Source organism: Herpailurus yagouaroundi, unplaced genomic scaffold, assembly GCF_014898765.1.
Source record: "Herpailurus yagouaroundi ecotype Mexico unplaced genomic scaffold, PumYag 208, whole genome shotgun sequence".
NCBI classification, from domain to species: domain Eukaryota; kingdom Metazoa; phylum Chordata; class Mammalia; order Carnivora; family Felidae; genus Herpailurus; species Herpailurus yagouaroundi.
Window position 1 is genome coordinate 1,395,535 of NW_024412439.1, and position 13,873 is coordinate 1,409,407.

General features: G+C 53.7%; 1 protein-coding gene across 6 annotated transcripts in view; it reads left to right on the forward strand.

The window, feature by feature from the left end:
• DRC3 (dynein regulatory complex subunit 3) overlaps window positions 1–13,149 on the forward strand; it is a 34,561-nt gene extending 21,412 nt beyond the window's left edge. For 2 of the 6 annotated variants that reach the window (XM_040453021.1, XM_040453023.1), the window contains 5 exons: window positions 3,304–3,435; window positions 5,465–5,535; window positions 7,361–7,484; window positions 12,367–12,498; window positions 12,860–13,149. In XM_040453021.1, coding sequence (XP_040308955.1) covers window positions 3,304–3,435; window positions 5,465–5,535; window positions 7,361–7,484; window positions 12,367–12,498; window positions 12,860–12,973 — 573 coding nt within the window. In that variant the 3' untranslated portion in view covers window positions 12,974–13,149. Of the gene's footprint in view, window positions 1–3,303; window positions 3,436–5,464; window positions 5,536–7,360; window positions 7,485–8,422; window positions 9,956–12,366; window positions 12,499–12,859 lie in introns of those variants that run through there. The other 4 variants (XR_005783976.1, XM_040453022.1, XM_040453024.1 and 1 more) reach the window with 4 other exon arrangements.
• Window positions 13,150–13,873: the final 724 nt, after the last annotated feature.

The following is a 13,873-nucleotide window of genomic DNA, read 5'->3' on the forward strand; positions in this document are numbered from 1 at the left end:
TTCTTCTTCTTCTTCTTCTTCTTCTTCTTCTTCTTCTTCTTCTTCTTCTTCTTTTTAAAATGTTTATTTATTTTGAGAGAGACAGAGACAGAGCACGAGTCGGGGAGGGGCAGAGAGAGAGGCGGGGAGACACAGAATCCGAAGCAGGCTCCAGGCTCTGAGCTGGCAGCACAGAGCGTGACGCAGGGTTCGAACTCATGAACTGTGAGATCATGACCTGAGCTGAAGTCAGACGCTTGGCCGACTGAGCCACCCCGGCGCCCCCTCCATGACATTTCTTATCTGGTGCCTGCAGCCGCTGGGTTTGGGAGGCCTGGACGCCAGCCAGCAGGCTCCTCCCAGGCCTGGGCCCGGCCCCCTCAGCAACACATCCCCCTGGAGAAGCAGGACCCGGACCAGGCTGCCGCCAGTGCTGTGCTCTTGCTGGCGCCAAGCCTGACTTCCTAACGTTCAGGGGGTAGTTCTTCGGAGCAGGCTGGCTCCCCCGGCTTCTGAGGCACCGGGCCCCACGGCCCCCATAATGGCGACACCCTCAAAGGCTGCCTGGGATGAGCAGACTACCCTGAGCGCCCCTCTCCCAGAGCCTAGAGCAGTGGTTTCATGCAGCCCACACACCAGAGTCCACAGGGACCCCACAGGGCTGGGGCTGACGCCCCAGCTCAGGGGGTGCGGCACGGCACTGGGATTTTCCAGAGCTTCCTAGGCGCCTCCTGCCTAGCCCAAGCCGAGCCCGCTGCCTTAGAAGTTCACAGGACTCTGTCAGCCTGAGGCCCCAGTTCTCTTTCCTCACGGGACCTCTTGATCTTGTCCTATCCCCCTCCTGCCACGTCCACTAGACCAGGGCTCCTTCAGCGCCTCCTCCTGGTGCCCAGCGGGGCACGGCTTGGGGTCAGTGGGTCAGCAGAATGCTCACATGGGCCCCTCACTGGTGACCCTCTGCTGGCTTCCGTTTCCTCATTAGAGAAATGGACGTAACCGCCTCCCAGAACTGTGAGGGGTGGGGGGGGACAGGTGGGGAGCAGAGCAGGCGTAAAATTGTGACGGGCAGTCTCTAGATAGGTAATGCATGTCTAAGCATGGGCACAGAATGACAAATGTAGATGGGGGTTGGGTACAGTCAGTCCAACCCTTGTGTGTATGTGTGTGTGTGTGTGTGTGTGTGTGTGTGTGTGTGTGTGTGAGTGTGTGTGAGATGAAAATGTACCATGCTGTTTTGCCCTTTGCTTTTTTATCTATGCAGCTTAGAGATCCTTCCAAAACTCGAATTGCCTTCTTTTTTAATAGTTGTAACATCTGTCATTGCATGGATGAGCCATGATTTATTAACCCAGTCCCTGCTGACGGACAATTCATTTTTTTCCATTCTTTCGCTCTTTCAAGCAGTGTTGCAGTGGGTAAGTTGGCGCGAGTCTGATCTGTAGGATGAAGTCCCAGAGGTAGACCTGGGTATTGCTGCTCTTACCAGTTACTGCTCAGCCGTGCTCCGCGGAGGCCGTGGCTTCTGCCCCTCGGCCTGCTCCTTGTCAGACCGGTGCTCTCAGTCTTCCTCGTCTCTGCCAGTCTGGCACACTTGGAGCATGTGTTTATTTTCCCTTAAGTGAGGATAGGCATTGCATGTTTTATAAACATTTGTGTTTCTTTTTTTTTTCTTTTCTTTTTTTTTTTTTAGTCTATTTATCTTGAGAGAGAGAGAGAAGGACAGAGAGAATCCCAAGCAGGCTCCACATTGCCAGTGCAGAGCCCAATGCAGGGCTCGAACTCACGAACCATGAGATCGTGACCTGAGGCGAAATCAAGAGTCGGACACTTAACCGACTGAACCGCCCAGGCTCCTCTAAACATTTTTATTTCTTTTTCTGTGAACTCTTTGGTCTTCTAATATGCCCTAATCCATTTTTTTCTGTTTGGTTTTTGATCTATATCTCTTTCTTTAAAAAGAAATCATTACTTTGTACAAGCTCTTTATAGATTGAGAAATTAGCCCTGTGTCAGTGAAATGAGTTGCAAATATGTTTCCCACTTTGTTGTTTATCGTGTCGTTTTTTTGTCTATGGTGCTTTTGCTATTCAAAATTTCCACACATTTTATGTAGTACAACCTATCAGTCTTTTTTCTGGTTATGCTTAGAAAGGACTTCTCTACTCTGAGATTATTTATTGAAGTCCGTCTATTTTTCCTTCTAGGATTGTATGGCTTCACTTTGTATGTTTAAATCTTCACTCTGTGGGAAATTTGTTTTCACGTAAGGTTTGAGGTAGGGATTGAACCTGATTTTTCTCCAGACGGGGTAACCATTATTATAAATATCATTCATCGCACCGAATCGTGCCAAGGTACTCTGTCCTCCTTCCCAACTGATACCATACATCACGGCACCTGGGTGGCTCAGTTGGTTAAGCGTCCAATTTCGGCTCAGGTCGTGATCTCACGGTTTGTGATTTCAAGCTGTCTGTGCAGACAGCTCAGAGCCTGGAGCCTGTGTCGGATTCTGTTCCTCCCCGCCTCTCTCTGTCCCTCCCTTGCTCTCTCTCTCTCTCTCAAAAATAAACATTAAAAATAATAATACCATATATCAACAGAAACAAGTTGACAGTGCACCTGATGGCCGAGTCCCCAGGACCCTTGTTAGTGAGTGTCTGGGATTCAGTGCCAGGCTTGGACCCCAGGGTGTTTTCCGGCCCGTGGGCATCCTCTCATTCCAAGGGGCCTAGCATCTGTTCACCGCTGGCATCCCCTTGCTCAGTGGGGTGCTCTGTGGGTCCAACTGGTTTCCTAAAGACTGGATCTGTCTTACATTTCCAGTGTCTCTCTGTCTCCCTGTGCCTGCTGTGGACCTTGTATTGGACTCTGTTAGCCGAGGCCCCACCGTGAACCAAGAGTTCATACACACTGCTAAATCCCCACAACGTTGTGACACACACCTCTGTCCCACTTTACATAAGGAAACCGAAGCTTAGAGAGTGGAGGTGGCTCATTCAAGGTCACACTGCTGATAAGTGACCCAGACAGGATTCGAATTCAGGTTCACCCGACTCTGAAGCCATCGCTCCTTCCACCCAGCCCAGCCACCACTAATGAAAACCCGAGCTAACGTGGACCGATAACTCACTGACTAGTCCTCGAGGCATGGGGAGGGTGAGTAGCTTCCACAAGTCCACAAAGCTGACAAATGGCAGAGCCGACACTTGAACGTGGACAGGCCAAGCCCAGAGTTCACATTCGTACCCACAAAACCGATCGTCGCCTGTCGTTAACTAATTACACTCAGTTGTGGATTCCTAAAACCCAGGCTTTTGTTTCCAGAGTTTAAATGCCATTCGAGATGAGTCCGAAGTGACCAACCTTGAGATGAAGGTAGCGGAACACAGCAAGGACATCACTGAGCTGTTCAACATGCTCATGACACTGGAGATGCAGTTGGTAGAGCAGCTGGAGGTGAGGCCGAACCCCTGGGGCACAGGTGTGATGCGATCGCGCCCTGCCAGTCTCCTTTGCGAGAACGTAGTGGATTCAGTGGCAAAACCGTATTTTATTTTATTGTTTTTTTCATAATTATTTTTTGAATGTTCATTTTATTTTGGAGAGAGACAGCGCAAGCAAGCGAGGGGCAGAGAAAGAGGGAGACAGAAGATCTGAAACGGGCTCTGCGCTAACGGCACAGAGCCCCCATGCGGGGCTTGAACTCACCAACGGTGAGATCGTGACCTGAGCTGAAGTCCGATGCTTAACCAGCTGGGCCACCCAGGTGCCCCCGAATGGTATTTTAGCTGGAGCCCTCCCAGGCGCTCCTCTGCTGTGTGACTCAGCACGGCGGACTAAAGCTTTCTTTGCTCATCCGTCCTGTGTTTGCTTTTAATATATTTCAGTCACTTAGATTGCAGTTGATTCTCACGCCCACATGTAGAGGTGAGCTCATTCCTCTGGAATGTACCCCCTATCCTGGAAGCACCCAGAGCCTCAGCAGGGAGAGCTATTTCTGATTAGACCCCAGGAGTCATCTGGGTGCTTGAAAGACAAAGTAGGCCCCCACTCTGGGACAAACAAAGGCTCCTCCGCATTGCAGTGCGTATTTGCCGCATCTCAGGGCCGCGCGCGGAGCCTGTGATTCAGCACGAAGCAGCGGAAATGCAGAGCGCCTCTCTCTAAAATTCCTTAGCAGCCAGAGTGCCTTGTGTGTTCACAAGGCAGCCAAGCCCGGGGCCTCCGAAGGCTGTGATAAATCAAACCTCATCGGATGCTGCCGTGGTCAGGCCAAGAGATCGCGCCTAATCAATCCCTCACATGTCAAGGGACACCTCAGACAGGGATAGATCTCCCCATCACGTCACATGGCAGGTGTTGGCTCCCACCGGGAGTGCTCAAGCACTGCAGGAAGCAGCTCGCAAGCGGCGGGGGAGGCTTAGGCAGCGGCTCCCAGCCTTTTCATGCAGGGAGATCCCCATTGCAGCGTCCCCAAAGTCCCCAGATGTGTACATGGTCGGTCGTACTTGTGTCACCAAGCAGCCAAAAAGCTCTAAGGTGCAGTCATGGTGACCCCATTTTTATTCATTACAACAGTGTTTACACACACATTTGAAACATGTATAATTGGCTCGGCCTGCAGACAGGGGTCGGACTGCTGTAGATTCCCCAGGGCCCTCGGCCCACCCTGTAGCCCCGGGAGTCTGTGCTAGATCAGGGGCATGACCTGGCCTGGGGCTCACAGGGGAGCAGGCCTCTCATCACCTCTTCCATTGCTCCCTCACTCAAGTCCCATTTCAGCCCTGGGGGACAGCTAAGCCCTGGGGGGCAGCAGTGCAGGGTGCCTCGGAGAGAGGTGGTAGGCATGCAGACAGCCACACTGATGGTGACAGGTCTGGGGCAGCAGCCAGCATCACCCAGGCACCTGGCAAAGCATTTCGTGTGAAGTAACTCCTGTAAACTTCACAACTCCACGAGACGGGGACTGGACTACAAAGGAAACCCACTTCACAGATGAGGATGTTGAGCCCCAAGGACATTAAACACAGTGGTGGAGCTGGGATACTGATCCAGGCAGTCTCTCGGCAACTCTCTCCCCTGCTTCTCTGGAAGTGATGGATAGATGCCATCATCGAGAAGCCCAAAGGAAGGGGGTTAGCTCTATGTGTGTACGTGAGGGTTACAAGGGGTGGGACCCGGACAAGTGTTCCTGGCAAAGGGACCAGCACGTGCAAAGGCCCGGAGGAAGCTTTGCATTAAACCTTGTGGGGGAGTGAGTAAGGTGAAATGGCTGGAGAGTAATGCAGCTGTGAGAAAGAGGTCAGGAGAGGGGGCCATTCATAGGCATCTACCTGGGAAGGTCAGGGTGGTTGGTCTTTACCCTGAAGGTCTGTGATTAAAGCAGGCACCTGCTAAGTTCTAAGGAGTGCCTTTTGCTCTGATGATAGGTCAGTCAAGTTCATGTCTAAATATTCATGTTAACTGTGCTCTTTATCATTTCCAGGAGACTATAAACACGTTTGAAAGGAACATCATGGACTTGGTGGCACTCTTTATTGAAAACGTCCAAAGCCTATATCCTTTTCCCAGATGACCCTCCATGGGGAGACGCTACTGGCTCATGGGGTTATCCTGGCCCACACCTGGGCTCCCCCTGCCTCCAGGGGAGCCAGAGGAGAAGCACCTGCATTTTATTTTTTATTTTATTTTTTTTTAATGTTTATTTATTTTTGAGAGACAGACAGAGACACAGCACGAGTTGGGTAGGGGCAGAGAGAGAGGGAGACACAGAATCCGGAGCAGGCTCCAGGTTCTGAGCTGTCAGCACAGAACCCGACGTGGGGCTCGAACTCATGAGCTGTGAGATCATGACCTGAGCTGAAGTCGGCCACTCAACCGACTGAGCCACCCAGGCGCCCCAGCACCTGCATTTTAAACAAAAGGCAGAGAAGGGTTAAAGCTTTTTCACCAACTAAGCAGGATGCAAATAAGTGGTCCCCTTCCAGGTAGCCACCTTTGGGGTCACACCTACCCCCTCCCACTGCCACCAGGGCCCTAAACATGTTGGCAGAGATGGCCAAAAAGTCCATACTTTAGAATACTTCACTTTTTGCCAGAAATACCTGAGCCCCAGTCTGATGTACAGAAAGATCTATACCTGTACCAAGATGATATCCACCCCATCACAGGACCCCATTTAGTGGGAATCTCGACCTGTGACGTTAGAGGAATAGAAATCCTCTAGTTTGTCACCACAGAAAAAGCTCACCTTCAAAAGATGGAGATTTGGCAACTACTTGGAATGTTCAAAGAATGTTCCACAGGGTCTGAGGGAGTTTCCCATCCCTCAGAACAATGGTGCCTTGTTAGCATAAGGGTTTGGATACCTACCGGGCTTGCTGTGTGGGGCCCCATCGATTGCAGTATAAGGCCTGGCATATTTGTTCTCAAAGGAGGGATGTTCACGGAGAGACCACACCCCAGAATCCCTGTCTGCTTCCTACGTCGCAGGTACACACACCCTGGGAGTGGGACAGATACTGACAAATCATTTAGAATGAGATCGTCAGGTTAAATGTCAGGGTTAGAGCATTTAGGGCATGACCAACCTTTCTGCTACCTGAATTCAGGGCCCTGCCGTGTAGGGGACAAACTGCTATGCTCTACCCCAGAAGTAGCCTCCTAGTCCTACCTTTCTGGGTCCACAGTCGTGCAAGGAGACAGAGTTACGGAGGCAGTAAGTGAGCAGCCCACACAGAGATCAGGGCCAGGAGCCTCCCTGAGGGAGGGTCCACTGAGAACCTGAGGGTGGGCCAGAGGGACAAGGCAGAAAAGTGGGGAGGACATCCCAGGCAGAAGAGGCAGCCTGTGCAAAGGCCTTGAGGATGGGTCACAGAGATCCAGTTCTAAGACGGGGTCTTTAGGCCACAAGGGAGAGTGGGAAGTTCCTGGAGAGCCATAGCATGGGAGGGATGAGGTCCGGTTACCTATGTTTAAGAGCGTGCTGGCTGCTGTTGGGAGAAAAGGCTAGAGCGGAAAGACCAGCTCTTTGCTGTCCAGTCAGGAGGCGGTGGCAGGGAGAGAGGTGTTGGATGGAGAGGCTCTGGGAGAACCCAGCGCCAAGGGTCAGTGGTGAGCAGGTGTGTGAGTGTTGATTGGGGGGGGGGCGGGGGAGTGGGGATCAGGACGGCCCTGGGATTTCGTGCATGTGTACCACTGGCTGTGAAGGAGGTGATGCATTGGCACCTCCAGGTGTGCCCCTCCACCCTTCAAAGTCCGTTCTTGCCTGGAGGAAACGGCCCCGCCCTCTGAGGGTCTGCAGACGTGCGGTTTGAGGGTTTGAGGGTCGCGACGCGCCTGGTCTGCTCCGATCCCTGGCCTTTGCTTAACTTGCCTGCACAATGGCTCAGTGCCGGGACCTGGAGAACCACCACCACGAGAAGCTCCTGGAGATCTCCATCAATACCCTCGAGAAGATACTGAAGGGTGAGCTCGACGAGGACCTGCCCTACGACGTGCGCGCTGTGAGCACTGTGGGCGGGGCTGTGGCTGCGGTGGGCGGGGCTCGAGCACAGTGGGCCCCCCCGCAGAGGTGGTGGGCGGGGCTGACACCCCCCCTCCCCCGCCCCCACCGCTCCCCCCAGGCTGACTGGCACAGAAGCCAGACAGATGCGGTGGGGCCGGCTCTGTGGCTCTGGTAAGCCTGAAAGCCTCCCAGAGCCTCAGCTTCCCCACCTGCAGAAGGGACAATGATGCCCTTTGCAGGGTGGTTGGCAGATGAAATAGGCCAACAAATAGAACAACCTTGGGTGCTCAGTGGGGCCCGACTAAAGAGGAGCTCATGATAATGAAGTGGTTTCAACTTACCGACAGGTTGGTTTCCAAAAGGTCGTTTCTGCGGGGCTTCTGGCAGTTTCCAAGAGAGGCAGTTGCAAATAGAGGTTAAGTTCTGAGATTTCTCCCGCAGGTTTTCCTAACCCTTGAGTATCTGCGATGGGCAGCACCGTTTCTGATCCCGCATGTCGCCCCTCCCACCCTCTACCAGCACTTTTGGTGATGCATAGTCCCAGATCAGCCGTCAGCCAGAGCTCGTGGGTCTGCTCACCTAGGGCGCTCCCTGGGTCCCCTGCGTTGGGGTCCAGTGGTGGCGCTTGTCTCATCTGCATTTACCACCCAGTCAAGCCACATTGTCCTTTGCGGGGACCACTGGCCTCCTCACTGCCCTCCTACAGGCTGTTCTCCAGGCGGCAGCCAGAGAGCCTTGGAAAACCACATCATTTTGTGCCTTTGCACAACACGCCCTAACGGCCTCCCGTGACCCTTGGAGTAAGCGCTTCGCTGTAGTGCACCAGACCCTCATGCCTGGCCCGCCTGCCTCAGCGGCCTCCTCCCCTCGCACCCTTGCTCCCCAGCTCGCTCCTTTCATTTGATATTCCACCCAGCAGACATGCCCTTCCCTCAGGTCTCCAGGTGTCTGGCTCGTCCTTGTTCAGCTCTCCGCTCAAATGGCAGCTCCTTGGAGGGGCCTTCCCTCGTCACTTCCCTGGAGAATCTCTGTCTATCACACACCCCATCCGTCGTTGTCAGAGCACTTATTACAATTTCAGGCTCTCGCGCTTGTGTTGATTCGCTTCTGTGACCATTCACAAAAGATACAGGCTCGCAGGGAAGGCAGGGGTGGCATCTTCTCCAGCACGTACCTCCCCGGTGCCAGCGAGGGCGCCCGGCACGGCTGCCGCAGCTCAGCCCAAGTGCCGGGAGTTCTCCAAGCCCCGCTCTGTCGGTGCTGGCCGAGTCCCGCAGACAGAGCCCGGCAGTCCCGACGCCCACAGCCTCTGTCCAGGGCAGAGACAAACACCTGGCTCGGTGGCACAGGGGCGGGGCCTCCCCAAACACCTGCCAACTGCTGTTGTTGACCAGACACAAGAAGATGTCATTTTCCCTGAGCCCTGAAATAACGCTGCCCCCAAGAGCCCACTCTGCTATCCCCCGGATGGACCACCGAGGGAGGGGTCATGCCGTTCCCTCACGGCATGGCTCCCAGGTCCGTGACACCTCGTGGGTGCGGGAACGAAAAATCCCTCCCCAATAACTGAGACGCACAGAAAAAGAACGGCCCCGAAACTCAGTGGCAGACAAGCAGGCTGGACTGTCGGCAGGGGGGAAAAAGGGATGCCCTGGCTGTAAAAAGTAACAATAACAACAAACGGCTGACATTTACCGAGGGCCTCCTGGGGGCCAGCTGTCTGAGAAGCCCCACGCAACGTATTTGCTCTTTCAGTCTCCACATCAACATGGTAAAATGGGTACCATTACGGTTCCCTTTTACAGATGAAAAAACTGAGGCATCGAGAGGAGAGTAACCTGCCCAAGGACACGCAGCGTAGAAGTGGTAGAGTTGATCTGAACACAGGCAGTGTGATTCAGAGCCTGTAGCAAGACAGGGACGTACCCAAGAAAGGATCTGGCTTCTCTTATCTAATTATCAGTGAGCATATCACGGTTCAAAATCCCACCGATGACGCTGACGTTATCTCTTTAAAACTCCTCTCATCCAGTTGAGTGATTGTGATCAGCTCTTGCAGAAGTTCGGGCCAAATCTGTCTTTTGAAGTCCTTCGCTGCTTTGGAAGGAAAGGCAGAAGGCGCGTGCGTGCTCCAGGAGCAAGCCTGGAGGGAGGGGGCGGGAGGGGCGCTGGAGGCACAGCTGCCCGTGGCGAGGTCAGCGTGACAGCAAGCACATGCCGCTGCTCCCCTCCACCGGGGCCGAGGGCACTCAGCCTCGTGCTGCGATGAGCCACTGCCACGTTTAGGGGGCAGAAGGAGGTCAGACTTGCTCCGGGGCTCTGAACAGCTGTGTGGCGTCTAGCTACGAGGGGCCGCGAGGGGAATCTGGAATACTCTATCCCTAGGAAGTATTCTGAGAGGGCAAACTGATACAGCCATCACCCCAGTTACTCCAGGACACCTGAGGTCCAGAAACAACTTGCATTTTAATTTTTTTTTTTTTAATTTTTTTTCCAACGTTTATTTATTTTTGGGACAGAGAGAGAGCATGAACGGGCGAGGGGCAGAGAGAAAGGGAGACACAGAATCGGAAACAGGCTCCAGGCTCTGAGCCATCAGCCCAGAGCCCGACGCGGGGCTCGAACTCACGGACCGCGAGATCGTGACCTGGCTGAAGTCAGACGCTTAACCGACTGCGCCACCCAGGCGCCCCTGCATTTTAATTTTTTTAAATGTTTGCTTATTTATTTTGAGAGAGAGAGCACGCGCGCACGTGTGCACACAGAAGAGCACAAGCAGGGGAGGAGCAGAGAGAGGGAGAGAGAGAATCCCAAGCAGGCTCCACGCTGTCAGCACACAGCCCGACACGGGCTCAAACGCACGAACTGCAAGGCCATGACCTGAGCTGAAATCAAGTCGGATGCTCAACTCACTGAGCCACTCAGGCGTCCTGCCACTTGCATTTCAAAATCCTTTCTTTAAACCAGATTCCTTTGGCTTGTATTCTACAAATGCCACAGTTCTTCATGACCAGTTCTAACTTCATCAGTTTCTAAGCAGACTTTTACTTCCACAGTTCCCAAAGCATATTCTACATATCCAAACTCAGAGGGTGGGGGGACGACGTCTCCCCTTGGCTTAGAGACCTGCTACGGCCCATTTTTGTATAAGGTTTGTTTATTTTTGAGAGAGAGCAAGCAGGGGGAGAGGCAGAGTTGGGGGCGGGGGGGCAGACAGAGGATCCAAAGCGGGATCTGTGCAGACATCAGAGAGCCCAATGAGGGGTTCAAACTCATGAGCCGTGAGATCACGACCCGGGCCAAAGTTGGAAGCTTAACAGGCTGAGCCACCCAGGGGCCCCTGACCCATTTTTCAAAACCACCAGGAACATCTTGTGATGAGTGAGTGTGGCTGTAGCTACTTCTAGGTCATCAGGGCATGCTCCAGGACAGGCTGCCTCAAGCTGACAGGCTGGAAGGGCGTACACATCTTTGAGCCCTTCCCAGAGTCTGGCCTGGGAGCCTCTATGCACAGAGGAAGATCTTGATAACTTCTTGTCATTTGTCCCATGTAGCCGTGCTAGCCGGTCCCCCAGGTGCCCATTCCCTGCCCCAGCTAGCCGGGCTTTTCTACATGGGATTCTATGGAAAACCACCAACCCACAAGGTGTTCACAGGCATTACTCTGAAAAGAAGCCTGTGGCCAAATAAACTGGCAAACCAAGAGGAACAAAGTTAAAAGGGTTTATACTTTCCAGAGCCTTCTCTGGAAAAATGTTGTGCGCCCTGTGAAATTCAGGAGGGGCCTAGGGTGTGCAAGGCTTTCCCAAATGTATTCGACCAAAGAAAAAGTTTTTTATCTCAAGATTCCATAGAACATATTTTTGGAGACTATTAAGTTAACCACTACTAGATTACAGAAAACAAACAAGTATTTATCTGCTCTACAACGTAGAACATTCAGGTCCCCTGCCTTACACAAAGTACCTTCCTTCAAAGTGGAGGCAACTGTTGGCTAAGGCTTTGGAAGCCTTGCCCTACTCTGGGAAATGATTCCACCTGATTTTCAACAAGAGCTATAGTGTGGACATCTAAAACCGGCCAGGCCTGGTAAGGGGTGGTCATTTTCAACAACTTTTAAAACATTTTTTTTAAACACTGTTTATAAGAGACAGCACAAGTGGGGTCGGGGCAGAGAGAGAGAGGGAGACAGGGAATTCGAAGCAGGCTCGGGGCTCCAAGTTGTCAGCACAGAGCCCGATACGGGGCTCGGACCCGTGAACCGTGAGACCATGACCTGAGCCGAAGTTGGACGCTTAACCGACTGGGCCACCCAGGCGCCCCGTTTTTCGACAACTTTTTAGAAGGCAGAAAACAAGGTCGGGAACAAGAAGGCAGGAGACCCCAAGTGTACTCCAAGGTTCAGTCTGGCTAACATGAGGGGCAATGGAGAGACAACATGGGGTGCAGAGGCATCGATTTACAGGGCCCTCTGTCCTCAGAGCAGCCTGGAGACCCTTCAGCCAGACTCACGCTTCCCACCTGACCAGCCGGTTTCAGGCGAGTCAGACTTGGGGGCAAGCAAGAGAGAACCACTGTGAGAGCAGACGTCCTGAAGAAAACACACTCCCAACTAGCATTGCAAAGTCGACGCCATGGTGGGCCCTTTCCCCATAACATTTGCCGCTGCTCGGGTCTAGGAGGCGTTGTCCCTGGAAGGTGGGCTGTGACACGAAGGTGGGTTCTCCACCTTCAGCAGCGGTGAGCAGCTGCCTCCACTAGCCAGGGGACACTCAGCTGGTTTTCTCTCTGGCCCTCTTTGTGCCGGGGCGGGGCAGGGGGGGGCGGGCGGGGAGCGTGGTAACGAGACACATGCTCCCTTGACCTTTCTCGCTCACCAGCTTTTTGTCGACAAAGACACGATTGTTAATGCTGTTGGGACGTCGCATGACCTCCACCTCCTGAAGATCGACAATCGAGAAGATGAGCTGGTGACACGGACCAACTCTTGGTGCTCACACTTAGTGGACGCGGTGAGTGAACGCGCGTCACGTACACACTGTGCCCAGGTCTCTAGCTACCGGCCGGAGAGAAAGGGGAACTCTTTCCCCGGTAGCATAGACTCTTTGCAATAAGAAATAAAGTAGGATTAAGGATGGCAAAATTCCACACTGAAGACAGCGTTTGCCCCCACAGACTTTAAAAACCCCCCGTGCTAACCCGTCCTAACTCCTGCCTCAAAGACACGGATAAATGGATCGAGGAGGCTTTAAAGTAAATGCGGATGGAACTATGCACATTGCAAAGAACGATTTCCTTTCCCCCAAATCGGACTCAGAGAACGTAAGCGAGTTCTCTGACTTAAGGACCTCGGGCTTTGGTTTCACCCCTCAGATCCACAAGGATGAGATCATGAGGAACCGCAGGCGCGTGAAGGAGATCCATCAGTACGTCGACCACGTACGGAACGAGCTGGACAACCTGGAATGCAGCGAGATCATAGATTAGGGCCGCGCCAGCCCAGACGGTCCTTCCCGATGCAGCCCTCAGCCCAAGAGCACACTCACGCGACCGACAGCCTCAGAAGCGTTTCTGGGAATTGCTCAACCCAGAACCCTCCTAACCCCATTCTTCCCCCACCCCTGGGAAGGGTAGAGAAAAATAAAGAATTATGTCATCTTTTCTCCGGTCTTTAAAAAAATAATCAGAATTCCCGTTCGTCCCTGAGCAGGAGAAACAGTCCAAGACAAACAACTGGCCAGCCTACTGAGAGCGACCTCTTGAGGGGGCTGCCAGTGAGCCAGGAGACTCTTGGCCAGGGCCCGGTGACAGCTGTGCGCCCACCGTTTCTGACGCGCCCAGGGCAGGCTGCTGGCAGTAGGCGGAGGAGGCGGACATGGTCTGAGCCCTTCTCTCCTCGTGCTGAGGAGTGACGCCCGAGGCCGCAGACCCCAGCATAGCCCTGGGGCCTGGGCCAGCCCCCCAAGGCAGAGGCCGTGGCTCCCTGTGGCTCTAAGTTGGCTGCGGGGACCAGAGTACCCTCTGGAGGTTAAGGGCACGGGCTGGACCTCCCCCATCACCTGTGCAGCCTGAGCTTCGTCTATGAGGTGGGGGAACGACAACAGTGCCTCCTCTGAGCACGGTCAAGGGGGTCAGGGAGGGCACGTGGAAAGTGTGGAGAAGCACCCCCTCCATGAGGGGGGTGATGCCATTTTATTACTCGGGTACCAGGACAGGCGGCTCAGACTCTTTTGCTGCCCAAACTCTCGGATTCTTCCTGCTTCCCTTGCACTGGGTCCTGGCACCAGGAGACCGCACCTGCCACCCAGGGCAGAGCAAGTGGCCACGTCGGGAGGACACGGAGGGCTCCTGGAAGGAGGACACAAGTCAGGTGGCCTTGCCCTGCCT